Consider the following 18,848-nt stretch of genomic DNA (forward strand, 5'->3'; position numbering starts at 1 on the left):
TATATATATTTATAGACGCTGCTCTATCTTCTTGTTTGCTTGTTTGGATACGAACAGATCTGATTGGTTGATCCGCCTGTCCATAACGCCTGTCGTGTTTACTGGTCAGACACTTCAGTTAAAGCAGAATGAAGTCAGGCTGAAGTCCAAAGTCAATCGGAGCTGATTTAAACGACATTGGCTCTGTTGCCAAGTTACTGCAACCAAATATATGGCATTTTCATACTGTGGACATATTGTGCACCTACTAGGGACTAGTCTATCTCCTGCTTACGGGTATTCTGACAATACTTTTTAGTCTGGCCAGAAACATTTTCATAAATTTTACAACATTAGCTTTATTGGAAAATATGTTTCAGTCATTGTCTGACTTATACAAACTTTTTTGATTCACAAGATAAACAACGTGGCTCAAAAATGATACAATGATTACTTTTCATAGTTTCATTTCATTTTTGTGCATCGCAATTTGATGTACATGGTTTACAGTGCTCAAAAGAAGTGGGATGAAGAGAAAAGAAAAACTTTTTTTTTCCCTTCATTAACTGATATGTTCAGTTAGACCAGAGGTTTTATGACTCGTACAAAGCAGAAATTACTTCAAAAAGACATAGGATGCATGTACACTATAATGTCTATAAATATACTCCACCAGGATGTCCTCGAGCTGCATCACTTAGCATCACTTGGGTAAAAAAAACCTTTTGATTTTGACAAACTTTGATGTTTGCAGGTTTTTCACGTTCTAAACAACTAATTGATTAATAAAAAGAATAATTGCTAAACTAATCGATTAGTAAATGAATCATTCTCACTAAACAGGGACTGGGGGATTAATGGAACGTAGTTCCTTGTGCTTTTATTTGCAAAAACGCTCTTGTACTGCTCTTTTTCTTATATCTATTGTGTGCAAACCGTTGAAGTTGGAAATGAGTTCATGTCTTCACAACGTTCTGCTCCTTTTTGTCCGTTCTTGTTCTAAACACCTCCGCCACCCCTCTACCTCTCATCTTTCTTTACTTTGCTTGATTTGACCCCCTGACCCCCGCCCTCCTCCCCTGCATATGTTTCTGTGGATGGTGACCTCAGCAGACCTTGGCTAATGTTAGCTCAGCCACCTCCTCCCTTTTACAGCGGCCGACGATGAGGAAGCCTCTGCTGCGACACTGAAGACTGCAGAAGACGTGTAGGAACAGACTGCTTCAAACGCCTCAGTGGCACCGCCCGCGGGACACCACCCAGACACACAGACTGACAGACAGTCGTCTCTCAAAACCCCACAAAGAGCAGTTCTGTTTGAGCTGCGTTCGCTTGGTCGCTCCGCCCTTATGCTCCTGTCTGCCACTGCTGTGTTTTGAGAATAATCTGCAATGGAGTGTGGCATAAATGTTGTTGTGAATCGGACGATTTGGGGACCTGCGGTTTTGGGACGTCCAAATAAGCATGTGTGTACGGATAAGTGGCTTTCAATGAGATGCGCCTCCACACAGCTTACGGAAACTTTCGACTTTGTCATTCTGCAGTTTCCCTGAGTCACACTGACCTTCCTGCAACAGTTCTTTGGAGTTACCATCGCCACCGGCATCTGAATGATATGAACTCGTATTCACTTATGTGTCATGTTGTTCAGCACATTGTTATAAGTTTTGCATTTTGATTTATCAGAACTTGGGCTGATGAATGTTGTGTAATCATTCTGCTTTCTATGGAAACGTGTACAGACGAGATATCCGTCTGCATAGTATGTTCAATTTAAAGCAGAACTCAGTAACTTTTATCAGGGATGTAACAGTATCTGAAATATTCTCACAAAGTCTCACAATAATATGGTGGCGAGTCACAATATATTGAATTATAAGCTTCTTTTTGTTGCAGCAACGGCTAAAAGAAAAGACAAAAGAGGAAACTATATAGACTATGATGCTTTACTTCATTTAACTGCAGACAACATGAAGAAATTACATTTTTATAATAGTGCAGTTAATTCCATGAAATGCATATTGTGATCATATTGCACAGAAAGAGAGATTTGGATATCATAACATCCCTGCTTTTTATACAGAGTTTGGCTGTTTTGAAACGCCTTGCTGGCTTCACTGCCTGACGTGAGTCTGAGCGCGCTAAAACAGCCTCTTCATCACTCTCTGCTCACGCTGTCTTCCTCTCCGCAAAGATGTGGCTAATTTAGCACGGATACTTTGGCATATTTTTGCTGTTATACACTCTTAATGCACCAGTAGTTTTTGAGGCAAGACACTGCAGGTGAACAGGGAACGATCTTAAATGTAGAGGTATCTTTTTTATGAAGTTTACTCACATAGATCTAAGAAAGTTTTTAAGTAGTGAGTTTGCAAGTTCATATTTGGGACATTCAAATCTGAAAAATGGAGTGAGCCAGGTTTATATTTCTTGCTTCATTGTGTTGACATATTAATTGAAAAATAAATAATATAATATAGAGAGGATTTTGGATATTTTTTTCAGTATTTGAGGTAACTAGATCTGACTGAAAATTTGTGTAAAAATTCAAATTCTGAAACATTTTTGGGAGTTCAAACTTAAATAAATCTTGATATTGAGTCAAGGTACCTTTGGCAAACAGCTTTACAGCATTAGCATGAATACAAATTACCGCTACAGCAATTATGAGCATTTACAGAGCAAATGTCTGGAGAAAATGACGGCCACAACAGGCAAATGATGGCTTTATTTCTTCTGGTTTGCCAAAATGCTGAAACATTTATTCAGACAAGCACAGAGGATCACCAGCCGAGGAATCGTACAGACGTCAACTGCATTACAATAGCAAAGAAATGTTGTGGGAGCTTCATAGAGACAAACAGCAAAGACAAGACAATTTACTGAGTTCTGCTTTAAACCGTGAACACCACACGAACAACAACAAATGCTTTTTGTTTTGGACTGGAACAAATTTGCCTTTTGGAGCACAGATTTTGAGAGTCGAGTTTGAATTTTGTTCCAGTTCGCAAAAGCGTTCATCCTTAAATATATACAACCCAATGCCAAAAACACTCAATTGGTGTTATTTTTCATGCGCACTGCTGTCATTAAATACAGTAGCGCTCTTCTTTTTTTCTTTTTTTCGTGTGCTCAGGTGCAACAAAGAAAGCATGATAATTGCACTCTGGGCTACTCTTCAATTTTAGCTTCAGCCTGTTTTTGACTCAGAGATCAGAACAGGAACATGGAATTCTAACATGAAATATTGTAATTTTGATTTCAAATTAAGCTTTCTAGGGGGCAATTTCTAGCTGTTGATTGTCCTTTTTCATTTAACCTGTTTTATGGTTAATATATCTGTAAAAAAAAAGAAAAAAGATGATAAAATAATTAATCTAAAGTTCTTTTTGTTAGTGAATATAGGGTTTTCTATTAGTCCTGTAAATAACGGTCGACTGGCTGTACACCAACAAAAAGACAGCCACTCAATACAGCTGAAATTGTTTTTTTCCTTCCCTATTCATTTAATATGGCTGCACGTTTTTGAAAAAAAATAACAATAATCCAATTGCGATTAGATTTGCACATTGTAAACAACTCCAGGAGCATGGTGATTGCAAAGAAGACTGAAATATGAACTGATAAACTCATTTCCTGAGCAGCCAGTCCCTTTTACATTCTATTCAAATGCAAAAGGGTCTGGAATTGAACCATAAAAGGGTGTCAAGAAAAACCTTTTAACTCAGGACGGTGCAACCACAGGCGCTAATTTGTAGCTCGAGTCTCTCAAACGCAGAAGACATCTCCTCTGAATAAAATAACAAAATACATGACTTCGCTTGTTGAATCCAAGCTGTTTTTCGGTGTTATTTTCATGTCTTCCTTGTTTTCTTCGAAACACAAATGGACCAGGCTCACTTGACAAAAACAGGATAGAATTTCAGACCAAATTCTCTTTTAAAGTATTGTCAAACCGTGTGGTCTTGGGTGTTAAGGCAAATAAACTTAATAAAAAATCCCATGAATTTCAGATCATATTTGTAAAGATTTAAACCACTGGTGCAACATTTTTCACAAGAATATCGATAGTTTGTTCTTTGAGGAGGACATTCTAAAATATCTAATGACATTTTATAATTCCAGTAAGGACGCAGTTATTTTATTACTTGGTTTACAGATTTTTAAATGGCTCTGTCCCTGACTCACGCAGGATTTTGACGAAAAATTGCTTCACGCGCTCTTATCTTTTGACTTAATACCGCTTTTTATATTTCATTTAACGCTATTTTGCATTGACGGCGATACTTTATTTTTAAAAAATGATAAAAATGTATTTTATTGATGTTGCAGAAATCAATAATCTAAGTGCGGCGGATCCGTAAACCACGTAATAAAATAACTAAGGCCTAACTCAAATTGTAATTTCAATTTTGCTATGATATATTATGCATTCTTAAAATTGAAATAGAAATCCATTGGCTACACAGCGCTTTAGACATGTTAATAGAATCCCAATATGAACAACAACATATGATGTCTGTCAGGGTTCAGCTGGCAGGACTATGACAATCTGACTGCGTTCTTAACAGATGGTGGATTCTGGAAGGACTGTTTCCTCGTCTCTCTTCATGGTCTCATAGCTGCGCAGAAACCATGCTGACTCACTGGCCTAAAGTGAGGCTGAATCGATGATTATCTTTGTAATCATTGTAATTAATTAATAAATGGAGTGATAGGGGCAGTGACTGGTCGAAACAGGCTGTGACTAACTGATTGCCTGCATGCGCCGTGGCTCTGTGCGCCGAACGAACCAGCGGAACAAGCTCTGATTAAATGTCTTGGCTGGTTATGGGAAAGTCGGGTTTTAAACTACTGCACTTGTATCGAGGGGAGATGCACTACTTTGTGTCGGTCCGATTGGGTGTCTGTTCCTCTTACATATATACACAGAGTAGTAGTAGTGAAAAGTATATATATAAGTAAATGTAAATTATTAAGTATATATGCATGTAAATATAAGTAATAAGTAGTGTAAATAAACAAAATGTAAGAATGACTGACATAAAAACTAATTTAATTAATATTTTCTAAATAATGCACACATTTTGGTATTTCACAGGGTAAACCATGAAAAACCTGATTTTAAAGCCCGAGTATGTAACTTTTTAACAAAAATACTGTATTTTCCGGACTATAAGTTGCACCTTTTTTCATAGTTTTGGCCAGGGAGCAAATTATACTTATACTTATATTTATTTTTATTATATATACTTATACTTATACTCCGGAGCGACTTATATGTGATATTATTTGTTATTTTCACACTTGCAACCGCATTTTATACTCCAATGCGACTTATCTATGTATTTTTATTCTCTATTATGCATTTTTTGGCTGGTGCGACTTATACTTCAGTGCGACTTATAGTCCGGAAAATACGGTTCACAAAAATAAAAGCTTCTTTTTTCTTTTTTTCACTCTGGATGTTTTTATTGCACTTAAAAATGTGAAAGAATCATATTGTACTCTGAGGGGGCTTGTAACTCCTCCTGCTTGTTTCAATGGCGAATGTTCTTAAGTATGGTTTTAACTTTTTGTTTTCATGCATGTGATGTATACCACCTCCAGAAAGTTGCATAGTGTTGCTTTACGGTGCAATAAACGCTAATGTTTATTACTGTAATATTGCCACAACTTGTCACTAGATTTACTGCACTAGAAAGAATAACACAACTTTTACACAAGTAAGGGTATTGTTTGAACTAAGTAAAAAGTTCTGTGCTATAAATATTCTGTAAAGTATGAGTTATTTCAAAGATAAAGTATGAGTTCTTTCAAAGATTACTCAAGTAAATTTAACTGGCCTGTTATAAGTCTGGATTTTGGCTCTGGAATGGAAGCGCTTTATGTCTTATCAGCCGCCACCATTTGGCCGTATGCTGCTCTGCGCCTTTCCTCCTCCCTCGCCCCTGTCTTTTGGCTCGCTCCCTCACCCCTTCTTTTTTTTCTTCTTCTTTTTTTCATCTGACTCTATTTCCCCCCATGGCCGCCCTGCTGTTGGTATTCTGATCTCATCTCGCTCCCCCTGTGTCCTACCTTCATTTTCTTATCACCTTCTTAATCTCCTCGCTCCTCTCTTCCTTCTATCCCTTTTCCTCTTGCTATGTCCTGGTTTGACTCACAAAGCCACCTCAAAGGACTTCCAATGAGCTGGCTTGCTTCTCCTCTCGGTTCATATATACCGTATATATATTTTTTTTTGCAGTAATATTTTCTTTTTTACATTTAAATGTTTTTTTTTTTGTATAAATTTAAGAAAATATAAAAAACTGAACAAAAACAGTGAAGGGGAAACAAGACCAGAGAGATATAAATTTAAAAAAGTTTTGTCCAAAGTCCAATATTGAGTCAGTCCAGTCCTTAAGTGTCGGTGCATTTTTTGTCATCCTTTTTTTATGAGAGTCTTTTCCGCTGCAGCCAGGAGGACGCTCCAGAGAGAGCCCTGAGGCCCAAATACATAGTTCTGAAATCCAAAGGGATGGTCATGTCGTACATTGTCAGTAAAGCTTTATTGATCTCAGTTCAATGCTTGGGAACAGGACAATCCCAAACACATGATAGTGGTTTGCCTCCTGCTGCCATATCCTCTTCAACAGTTTGCATTTCCCTGTGAATAATGGGCACTTTGACATGGGCGTATAAAGAAATGTGACACACTTTTCCAACAGAATTCCCTCCAAACATGTGATCCTGTGGTTCTCCGATAAGATATACGTATACTTTCCTAATCTTCATTATCCAGAACAAAGTGACCCTCTCTTTCCCATTGACCCTTAATGTAAATCAGTAGAGTGACTGCTCAAATTGTTACTACATTTGTATAATTTAAATATCAATCCTCTTGAAAGTTCAGATTTATATGCTTTAATGAATATTTCAGTCAAAAGGCTATGACTAATAGCACTCCTTATTTGTAAATACTTATAAAAGTCCTATTTATCCAAGCCAAAGGATTCTTTAAACACCTCAAAGCTCTTCAAATGATTCTCCTTTACAATCTGGTTAAAGACCTTTATACTTTTTGTTGTCCAGTTGTTAAATCTTGAGTCGGTGCAGTTAGGTGTGACATTTTGATTGTAATTGTTTGTATGTTGAAACAGGCATTAAAAAAGATGGTAAAAGGGAGTGAAGTAATGAAGCCCCCCCCCACACCAATCCTCAGAAAGACCTGGATATATAAGCCCCCTGGCTCACCCCCCGCTGCACTTTTCATATATATTCCAATTTCCCATAAATCCAATCTCCTACATTTGGCACATTGATGACTATATGTATTTAGTCACAGAGTTTATGTACAAAAGCAGACAGCCAACATGGAGCATAAAATCTGATGTTAAAAACGAATAAATCATGTCATCAATCTCTTCAAATGAGCAAAAATGTATCGCCATGTGACCACAACCCGACCTCACATGCCCCACACTGTGTTTCGTCATCCTTAAGAGTGTTTTTACCGGTTGCCCAAATAAAAATCTACAAAGAAAAATCAGCTTCTCAGACCAGGTCCTTCAGATTGAAAATTACTTTTTGGAGGAAATCAAAACAACAACTTGGTTTTTAGACATTCTTTCAGATGACTACCTTTGAAACGTTTTCCTACATGTTCCTGTCGTAACACATTAAAAAGGAATCACCGCTTATTTCTATTGATTTACTACATGAAAGATCTAATACATAATTACATCCCAACTTTGACAAACTAAAGCCCCTCACTCACCAGCACCTTTCACCCAGACCCCTGCAAAGCTACATACGGCCCTGTCTGCTTGCTATATGTATTCCAGTGAGGTTTACAGCTAATTAGTATGAGAGAACATCTGACCTGCTCACTTCGGAGGCCCGCGGTTAATTTGATGGAGAAAGCAGATGAACAGTGGCGTTCTTTTGAAGTAAGTGGCTGCTGGTGAGAAATTGCAGGGTTTTATAAGGTGGAGTTTAGCAGATGTGAATGACGAGATGAGCCCTCTGAATCCCATCCACCTCACAAGTGCATAAATAATCACTCTGCCTTTTTATCACAGGATTTTGAATGTTTTCTCTTGAGTTGGTGTTATAGGGTGATTATATACATTAGAAACTCTGAAAGATGAAAGAATATCTGGAGAAGTGAGAGAGAGAGATCTGCTAGATGTGTAGGTGTTTGTGGGATAAGTGTATTTCAGAGGTACAACGCATACTTTATTGATTCAGAGAACTAGAGTATATTAAATTACATTTAATAGATCAAATTTCAAACTGCAAAAGGAGGATGTGTATTTAGCTCTCCCAAACCCTTTATATTCACATACATTCACTTTCAGACTGGGAAGTGAAGCCAGTCAGAGCGCTGCATTAGACACAGAAATTAAATACTTTATTATTAGATGCAGACAGCGCACAGTGGTCTCATTTTGTCAAGAGGTGCTGCTTTTGCAGTATTCTCATTGAGGAAATAGACAAATCAAAGTCAGGTATTCCAGCTTTAACTCACATTTAGTTTAGTTTTTATTTAAGGGACAAAAGACACATTGAGCTCATAAAAAACTGAGATTTTCCAAACCAGATTATAGCTAAACTCTCACAAAACACACTCATACAACGTCACACGTGATTAATACAACAGCACTTTAAGTATTTCCAAAAGCATTATCATATCATTTTATTAATGTTAATTAATCATCACTTTTCTAAGACGTTTCATATGCCATACTATTACTACTAATTTATATCTAACAATGTAACAGTACCCTAACTGTGTTAAAAGTTTGACTTACTCTATGCTATATGAATAGGTCCACAATTGGTAAAAGGTTTAACCCTATTAAATTATTTGAACATTTGTGTTTGTTGCACCGCTGTCCTAGACAGAATTTTGTTTTTTAATCTTCATGGTGTGTCCTCTAAAATTCCAGAATTAGTGCGTTATTTAATATTTTGTTTGCAAATTCAAGCTATACATTAAATGTTAAATGTTTATGTTACATTTACTGTCACTCTTGTTTGAGAAAATCCTTTTTTTTGTTCTCTTACTTGAGTCATTTCTCTCATTTGTTCTTCTACGGAAGGTTCTTACTTGTGTCAAATGTGTGGATACTCTGCCCATTTTTGTTTGTGATTGGTTGGATAATCTACAGTCCTTGTTTACATTCAATCTAAAATGTTATTTATGATGCTATGTTGCAATGTTACATATTGTGTTAAATATATGACCTGGCATGCCATCATCTTTACTATGTCTTTTTTTTTCTGATTATGTCTTGGTTGTTTCTTGTATTTTCAAGATATTGTATTTTTTGTAATTTGATTGACTTATGAAATGTTTTGAGCTTGTAAAAAATAAAAAGCACATAACAAATTTGAATCCAATGTTCCTTGCATTAAAGGTCATATGCTGAATGACAGAAAAGCGAGTATTCCCCTGATTATGAGTGTTGAGCGTGTCAGTGTGGTGCTGGCCTCATGGCTCTTGATTTATTGCAGAGAATTGAAAAGAGTTTTAACTGTCCATTACCATTATGATTCATGCTGACTCAGTTTGTTCGGAGAGAGCCCGGGACCTTCTAATGTCTTTCATAATGACATTTTAGCAGCTGAGGCTTTGTATTTCCTGACAGTGTACACAAAAGTCCCTTCTTTGCTGTTCTTGTACCGAGCGCTGATGGTATGTCGATGGTTGGGCTCATTTGTACGCTTGTCGTGGGTGTGAATGTATTATTTTTGGCAAATGCTCCTCCGATGCTTGATTAGGAGTTCACAAACAAATGGCGCTGTTTATATTTGTCTGCTTGCTTTGCTGCTGTTAGCCAAAGGAAGTGGATAGTCATGCACTGCAAATCCAAATAATGTTAATGTTTGTAACTTGGGAGCGTTCCTGTTATGTAGCCCATTGCAACACTGGCAGTGTTTTAGCTTGCCTTTTGTTTATTGGTTGAATGGCTTGTTTGATCCAAAGTAAAGATCTATTGAAAAGTAGAAATGTTTAATTTCTGAAAGTCCAATTCAAGTGCAAGTTTGCACAGGAAACCAATGCTAGCCAGGCCGCAACGAATATATTCTATCTGTCTTTCTTCCATAGGTAAACAAAAACAAAACAAAATAAATTAAAAAAAAACATAGATAATCTTATATTTTTCGGGAAATAAATATCATGACTAATTTAAAGTGAATGTACTAAACAGCCTTGCTTTTGTTTGCAAAGAGACTAATAAGCTCCATAAAACTTTCTGTCTAATTGTCTTGTATTTGCATTATTTACACTGCAGTTTTCTTTTCTCGATTCAATGTGTGTTAGCGATGTTCATTTCAGTTTCCTGCTCTGAGTCAATGAGGATGCTCCGAAAGCCTGGTTTGATTAATTAGTCCTGATCGGTCTTTGATTAAAAATGCTTTGATAGCATTTTAATGGACTCGTTTCAGTGAGATTTACACTGGCAGAGCCGCTGCGGGCGCTGTACCGAGTCTGCTCTCATGATGGATGCACAGTCAGTCGCACATCTGCATCAACTGTCCTCACCCATGTGGAAAAGTACACTCATGCTTTCCTGTCATTTCATCTAATTGCATCTCATCACTTTTGTCTTCGTTGATAGCGCAAAACTAAAGCTATTTTGTTTGGGAAGGTTGCACTTTTTGTTCATCCAGATTGTGTTTTTCCCCGTTCTGTCAGAGCGAGGGCTGCTGTGTGGCGGGGGCAAGTCCCACCGGAGTCGCACAAAGGCCATACAACAAGGCACTAAAAATCAGAAACAATACAGAACACAGCCCTTCAAATGTCAGCCATGTTTGTTATTTTACCCAATATGGATGAGGTGTTCCTGCAAAAGCACTGGTTACAGCGCCAACACATTCTAAAGGTTGTATTTAAAAGCTAGCTATGGTAAATTTCAGATGTTTGTGTTATTTGTCTCCATTATTGCAAAATTGGTGTAGCAAGTGTAAAAAAAATAGAAATAAGAACAATTCCATTTTTAAACGCCAGAGAGTATATTTTCTACCTCACCATGAGAGGCCAGTATTTTCCTGTGAAGGGTGCGTCTGTGGCGGATCAGTAGACCTGCGATCTACTGATCCACCAGGCCGCTCATGGGTGGATCCCTCATTATCATACAGGGGGAGGGGCCTAGACATAACACACAACCCTGGACCATGGAGGACACGCCTACTCCCAAAGTCCAGAACAAACGTCTGGTCCAGAACTAAAATAAAATAAAATACATGTATTTATGAGTGCAATTATTATGGGGTATATTTATGCGTTGAATAAACAGAAACAAAAGATTAATTTGAATTACCAAAATACATGTATTTGGTCATTATAAAGGTAAATCTAATATTTCAACTCTAGGATCTGTCTTGTCCTACATTTCTTGTCATAATGTTTGATTACGTCCATTACACACATTATTTTAGTGTTTACTTTTGACATGTCTGCCTCTTGCCACTGGCCTGTGCTGTACAAACAGTTGTGTGTATGTTCTCGGTGCCACCTGTGCAGGAGGGCCCGTACGTGATGCTGAAGAAAAACTGGGAGCTGTACGAGGGGAACGACCAGTTCGAAGGCTACTGCGTGGACTTGGCCTCGGAGATCGCCAAACACATCGGAATCAAGTACAAGATCTCCATTGTCCCCGACGGCAAGTACGGAGCCAGAGACCCCGAGACCAAGATCTGGAACGGCATGGTGGGGGAGCTCGTATACGGGGTGAGTCGAGAAGTACATGTATTACATTTTATAATACATAATGGTCTTACTGGCAGGTATTTTATGGGAAAATTGTGGGAAAAAATGTAAGAATTTAAATAAACAGGATCACCTTTTGTATGTAAAGATGTAAAAGAATGTGCAGAACGTTTTAAATTCCATGGAACGTTATTGAAGCAACTCAAAAACTGCAATACCTGATTTTTAAACGTTGAACTTTAAGCTGTTTCGCTACTGCAAGTACACTGTAAAACATCACAGCCACATTCAGTCAGGCCATTATGTAAATTGAAGTGTATTTAACTAGCGCTGGCCATTAAAGGCCTATCAACTTGTCTGTGCTAGTTGCTTTGATGACTAAAATAGAAGACTGTTTTATCAACTAGAAGTGGAAAGTTGAGTTAATGAGTTATTAAAAAAAAGATCAAATTCCAAGAAGAGGTGAGCAATCATGTCAATGCAACAGAAATGACTTTAAACATTTTAATTGAGGTTTAATTTTAAGACAAATGTGAAATGTCTGTAAAATGAATCACTGTAGTGCTCTTTGTTTAGCTTTTTCTTTTTTACTATGAACAATTGAGCTTAAAATATTGCATGTATCAAAAAAAAACATTCACAATTATTATCTACATTTGTATTAGGAGTAAAGGGGTGTGTCTAACAGAACAATTATAAACTTGTATTACCTTCAGGGATCAACCATTTCAGTCATGATCTATCCGTTGAATTATATAGACATAACACTTTCTTAAATGTATTTTATTTGCGATCAATACAGTGTTTTAAAAAGGTAAGTCGAGAGCGCACATACTTCTTTTACAATCTACTACGACATGCACTCGGTCACAAGAAAAAAAAACGATTGGGTGCCAAAGCAAAAAAAAGTTTGACGTGTGAATAAGTGAATATATTTGATTGTGTCAGTAGATCTAGAAAAGGAAGGAAGAGTTTAACATTTTTGACGTGTCCATAAGTTGCACAGGCAGGTATAGACATTTCAGTTTGGTAAGTGTCACAAGTTCTTATTGCACATGTAGTAATCCCTCGCGGGTTAAGTTTTCTCCAGGTTTGAGGAACATGGTCACTAGCCTCGTGCATGTCAACCTTTCGGCATTTCACAAGCGATCTTATTAAAAACCATCTCTCATCCTGATGTCCGGAACTTCAAAACATTTTCAAACATCCTATCTCTCTGAATAGACTACTTTCAATTATTTGCAAAACCCCATCTAATTATGTCTGCTGCCTGCGTGAGGACTCTGAAACGCGACACGGCTGTCTGGGCTGCAAACTTTATCAACATGCCCAAGACAATGTCAGTCGTCAGTGTGGAAGAGTGGAAGTGGAACGGCGACAGAATTAATTAGGCCTGGATGTGGGTGGTGGAAGGTGACATGGCAAAACGGCACCAGTGACTAATGGAGTCTGATTTGTTCAAAACATTGACAGTCCTCTCACAAGACTGCACCAAACAGTCCCTCCACACTTTGTCCTTTTCACTTGTATCCGTTCTGCTCCCATTCTATTTACATAACCCTATTGTCTCTGCCGTTTGTTGTAGTGAGGCTTATGTTGCTGTAGCTGCGGAGTTCAGACGGCGTTTAAAAATGTGCATTGATACAAGAGCAGATCACCCATAACGGTGTGGCGTCGCTTAAAGGTGCACTATGTCAGAGGGCGATGTTTGTCTCTCGCTTAAATGTCCCGCAGTATCAACACCAGGCCAAGTTACAGGTCAATTCTGCGGAGAGGCATCCCAGCTCCCTGCAATAATGTTTTTTTTTTTCTCAATGTAGTAATAAAATACCTGTAATTGATGCGTTTAATGCTGTTCCAGGCAAAGCAAAACGATCTCCATAGAGACGAGCAGGTGACGCACACTCTTCATCAGAAACGTTACACAGTGCAACTTTAAGTAAGCTGTACGTTGATGAGAAATATACTTTTGCTATATGAGAATTGAGATTATGTGAGATTTATGGCAGAAAACCGAAGAGAACATGTGACGTGATGGCATAGTGGTTTGCGTTACTGCCTCACAGCAAGAAGGTCCTGGGTTTGGTTCCTAGATTGAGTGGGACGTTTCTGGGTGGAGTTTGCATGTTCTCCCTGTTTTTGTTTTTGTAGGATTTTGGAACTGTTTATGATTTCAAGACGAATTTATTGGCACAAAATTACATTGGAGCATCAATTTATCAATCAGTGTGGCTGTGACGCTAGAGTGCAATTGTAAAGTGCAAATATGCAGAATGTAAAGCAGTAAAAGTATGTTCAGGCGTGTTTGTTTTTATCATGAAAAACAGGAAATAAAAAGTGAGGTTATCAGTTTATTAGTATTACCATAACACATCCATAATATGTCCCGTTTAAACTGGTGGTGGACATAACTCAGACATCAAACGTTGTAATGCCTGATCTGTTTGAGTCATAGTATTCCTAGTATAGTGAATTAAGTTTTAACTCCTTGCCAACTCATTTATATTCCAATAGCATGACTCCACATATGAATAACTCTTCTGTTCTGCTACTGGGCTTTCCTCTGCTTCATCTGTTTCTTCAAAGCTGCACTTACTCTCTCTCCTTCCCCTTATTCCCATTTCTTCATTGTTTAAAAGCCAAACTTCTTGATCCTCCTCCATCCAAACCCCTGATGGCTCAATTATCTCTCCAGTTCTAACCCCGTCTGAAGTCACAGCTGACCACACACGATTTCTGATATTCCGTTCCTGTTTCTCATGTTTTTGGCAGAAAGCGGAGATAGCCGTTGCCCCGTTGACCATCACGTTGGTGCGCGAGGAGGTGATCGACTTCTCCAAGCCCTTCATGTCTCTGGGAATCTCTATAATGATAAAGAAGCCGCAGAAGTCCAAACCGGGGGTCTTCTCTTTCCTGGATCCACTGGCCTACGAGATCTGGATGTGCATAGTGTTTGCCTACATCGGAGTCAGTGTGGTGCTGTTCCTGGTGAGTGAGAGCGCTGGTCAAGAGGCTGCTGAGAATGTAAGGAATGAATCGTCAGTGTATTTTCCACTTTAAAGGGTACAGCTGCCAGGAGTGAGGATTGTTAAAAGCAAGGAACCACAACCTCAGGAAACAGTGTAAAAGTAAATATAAATGATGTATGAAGTCAAAGGGGTATTCAGAGCCCGGTTTAGGGCTTTTGGGAAGGTGATCGGCACTTGGCTTTTTATCCCACTCATACCTGAAAGATAGAAGGAATGAGAAGAAGATAAAAAGAGGAAAAGGACAGGCAGAGAGGGCGAGCTGAGGTTCTTCTCCCGAACTTTAGATAACTAAACTTATCTTCATATGTTAAAGAGTGCTAATAAAGCAGTTAACTATGCTAGGCAAGGCAAGTTTATTTGTAGAGCACATTTCATACACAAGGCAATTCAAAGTGCTTCACGCAACAGGAAATGCATTAAAATCCCTAAGACGTGCCAGAAATCACAAAACAGTTTAAGAAATAAAAGAGAAGAGTGCAAAGAAAATCCTTTCAGTCACATGCACAGCTAAACAAGTGTTTTTAGCTAAGATTTGAACGTTGTCAGAGTAGAACCTGTCTCACATTTTCAGTTTTTTGCTATAGACTCTTACAGGAGTGACATGTTTAGAGCCATTCGACACAGCCTGGTACTAGGGCTGTGCTCAAAAGACTGAAAACTTGTGACCACTGATTAGAGCTGAATGTGCTGAGCAGAAAAGGTGATTTATTCACAGGACAATTATGTTCTGATAATAAGGAGTATGGAATTACAATACATGTTGTTACTCTACATAACCAAAATCTATTTAGTAAACTTTTAACACTGGTTTTAAAGGATATCCATGTAGAAGGACATTTATTGTAAGTTCAGAGTTTCAGGATACGTATTGTATGGTGAAGTAGCCTTACCTGGTACTGATTTAAACATTCTATCTCATTAATTTAAATGAGGCAGCAATCTAAAGACACAGATTTAGACGTTTGTAGACAGCGTAGACATACAGTTGTTGTTGTTGTTGTTGTTGTTGTTTGTATGTTCAATACATTTATCAATGAGACATACTTCAATATCTAATTATCTAAACCATCACAAAATAATTGTTGAATGAAAGAGTGAATGATGAAATTAAAAAAGGCACTGTTACAGTTTCCGTGCATTATAATCTGTTAAACTAACGTTAGATTTAAGAAACGTTTTGAATCGTTAGCATGTATGCAAACTGCTAACAATAATAATCTAGACAAAATAGACATAATTCGAGAATTTGGTGTGACTCATGTGGCTTACAATAAACTCTTTTATTCCATTATTCCAGAAACCAGAAGTTTCCTGCTGCGCATTTTTGCACTTGTTTCATAAGTAATAGGCACCTTGCTTTTGAAGTGTCTTTTACAAACATGGCCATCATTTTAAGTTCTAAAACATGAAATACAAATGTCAAGATGTTTTAAAAGACAATGAAGGTGGAAGAATAATCTACCGTTTGTCCACTAAAAACCCTCTCGTATCAAACACATTACATTACTTAAAAAATCACCCACTTTACCTCAAGAATGGATACATATTTATTTGTTGAATAGGTTTCCTGTGTCATTAAATGTCAGCAATATTTGTTGGCCAAAGCACAGTGTTTAAGTTCCATAAGACCATTGAGTGCAAGTTTCATATTATTTATGTATTTATTTATGGGTACGCAAGCAATGTTCTAAATCACTGTATGGTTTATGGTATGTAAACAATTTCAATGTTCTTGTTTCATTTTTGGTCTAGTTTTGCCAATGTGTTTTCACTGCCCTGACCCATGATCTGCTTCTCCCTCCAGGTGAGTCGCTTCAGCCCGTATGAGTGGCATGCAGAGGAGCCCGAGGAGGGGTCTGCAGAGCAAGGCCCGACCGACCAACCCCCCAATGAATTCGGCATCTTCAACTCCCTCTGGTTCTCCCTGGGCGCCTTCATGCAACAGGGCTGTGACATCTCTCCTCGGTGAGCTACTGCCTCCTGCCGTGTGCCAAATACAGCCGTATCAAATCTACGGGTGCGTGTCGGACAGGCTACGGGAAGATTTAGCCTTTTGAACCTCTCAGCCCAGGGTCCATGAAAAGTCTATGTCCGCTGGGATTTGTGTGTGTGTGTGTTGGCGTGTGCGGAGTCGCTGCTCTTTCAGAACAGCACATTTCTTGCTTACTAGTTTCTCAAAAGGCTCAGCTACAAATGCAGTTACTGTCCCAATCATGTCCGTCAAGGTGGGAAGATTCAGCGAGTTAGCAAGGTGTGCATGAAAATGTAACGCTGCTCTGAAAGGGCAAGGGTCCAGCTGTATTTTTCTAATATTTATAAGAATATAGTATTTTATTATTGATAACCTGAGAATGTAGTTTAGGGAATTTCAAATACATCATCTCGGAAACCTTCAGGAACCAAGTGTGAGGCGAGAAGAGCCGTGAGGGGAGAAGATCTCACCAAAACAACGGATAGAAGCGGAGATGCACAGGCTTAGTGTGTGTTTGGTAGAGATGGATTTTTGTAGTGGAGCAAAGATAATGAATAGATGAAAATGGAAAGATCGTTCAATTCCTCTGTGCATGAGAAATTCTTAAAATCATGACATTTTTTTGGGTATTTATTGAGATGTTTTTTCATTCTGTTCATTGTAGACGGCAATATTGATCTAAAACTCACAATAGCCGGCAGAATATTTGAATTTTCCTGTTTTTATTGAGATTTTTTAACATTACATGTTGTGGATTTTCTATTGAAAGACTTAGTATAAAAAGAAGAACTGGCGCAGAGTTATCTTTAGTTCAATCATGAGGATTTATTTGGTTTAAAAGTGTACACAACTAAAAACAAATCTGTCCCTCCCAGAGTCGCATTTTTTGTAAATAGACTCTTAAATTCATTAGACAATATTGATAATTATTAACTTCATCTACATCAAATAGACCTACATAAGCTTGATCACTGCAATATCACAGTGATTGGACACATGTCTTAAGCCGCACAGACTAATAGATATAAAGCCAGAATAAACATTGCTTCAGATTAATATTTTTTTTATTGAATACAGAATAGAATCACCAGGAACTTAAACTTCTAAAGTTCATTTTTCTGGGCAGAGATAGGAGTTAGGGGGTAGGTGAGCACTCAAGCCTTGAATGCAGGACAATATACCTAAACCTGTAGGAATCAATCAAAATACAACTGTGAGTAAGCTAAAAATCTCATGAAAGTTAATTTTACATAGTAAGCGTGGGCCCAATTGTAAGGACGAGGCTGAAGGGCAGTGGTCAGTGTTTATCAAACGTGGTCAATCACAAACAGTGTTGAACTGTGTGCCATAGTTTCATATGGGGCATAAGGAAAGTCCATACCATCTAACATCACGATCACCAATATATTCAAAGTAGAGTATAAATGATTTTAACATTGTGTAAAATAGTAACCACCTCCACAATTCATGATTTGTGCACAAACACGTTGCTTCTCACGCTGAATGAGAATTAGCACGTTGCATATTTCGCTGCTGTATCATTTAAATGGCTGGCTTTTGTGGGAGGTTGAATCTCATTTTGTGTCTGAGAAAAGCACTTTCTGGCAAAAACAAGCTCAAGGCTTGACTTTTTCTTGTTTTTTCTTGTTTTTATCAGAATTTAAACCTTGTCTGCAAAACATGTCTCCCACATTTCCATTAGCATTTAGAGAGAGAACAAGCTTTTCCATCAGTTGCCTAAACTTTACTTCCATCCTCCTCCCACTCTTCTCCTTTGCCCTTCTCCTCTTCCCTTCCATCCATCCCCTTCACACTCTCTCTCTTTCTCCCCGCTCGCTCGCCCGCACCTGTCGTCTCTCCCACTCTTCCCCACTTGGCTTTGACTGACAGACCAATTCAGAATCACACACGAAACCCGACGCCCAGTCTGCAGTCTCACCATACACATTGCATAGTGCCCTGTCCACAAGCTCCAGTGCAGCTGTCATAGCCATAATGTGATACTTAACATGAGCCAGTATCGGTCATATAAATCAGCCGGGCTTGTCACTTCCCATACAGAACTACCTCTCAAAAGCTAAGATTATACAACGCACCAATGCCAGATAACACAGTTGAAATGTGGGAACGTGTTACGTCCAAAATGTGGGTTGTTGTTTGATTTGTT

At 38.2% G+C, this 18,848-nt stretch overlaps 2 protein-coding genes across 7 annotated transcripts in view; both read left to right on the top strand.

Annotated features, from left to right (window-relative positions):
- Nucleotides 1-18,848, top strand: part of sln (sarcolipin) — a 420,868-nt gene that overhangs the window by 244,078 nt on the left and 157,942 nt on the right. The gene's annotated exons all lie outside the window — the stretch shown is intronic.
- gria4a (glutamate receptor, ionotropic, AMPA 4a) overlaps nucleotides 1-18,848 on the top strand; it is a 161,823-nt gene that overhangs the window by 101,661 nt on the left and 41,314 nt on the right. For 5 of the 6 annotated variants that reach the window (XR_011929567.1, XM_072461878.1, XM_072461886.1 and 2 more), the window contains exons 11-13: nucleotides 11,495-11,701; nucleotides 14,453-14,668; nucleotides 16,514-16,674. Coding sequence is in view for 5 of the 6 variants with exons in the window: in XM_072461878.1 (XP_072317979.1) it covers nucleotides 11,495-11,701; nucleotides 14,453-14,668; nucleotides 16,514-16,674 (584 nt within the window). In the remaining variant the exon portion in view is untranslated. Of the gene's footprint in view, nucleotides 1-1,134; nucleotides 1,556-11,494; nucleotides 11,702-14,452; nucleotides 14,669-16,513; nucleotides 16,675-18,848 lie in introns of those variants that run through there. The other variant, XM_072461891.1, reaches the window with a different exon arrangement.

Source organism: Eucyclogobius newberryi, unplaced genomic scaffold (assembly GCF_026437365.1).
Source record: "Eucyclogobius newberryi isolate DKJ021-1_F unplaced genomic scaffold, fEucNew1.0.hap1 SCAF_10, whole genome shotgun sequence".
Classification (NCBI taxonomy): Eukaryota; Metazoa; Chordata; class Actinopteri; order Gobiiformes; family Gobiidae; genus Eucyclogobius; species Eucyclogobius newberryi.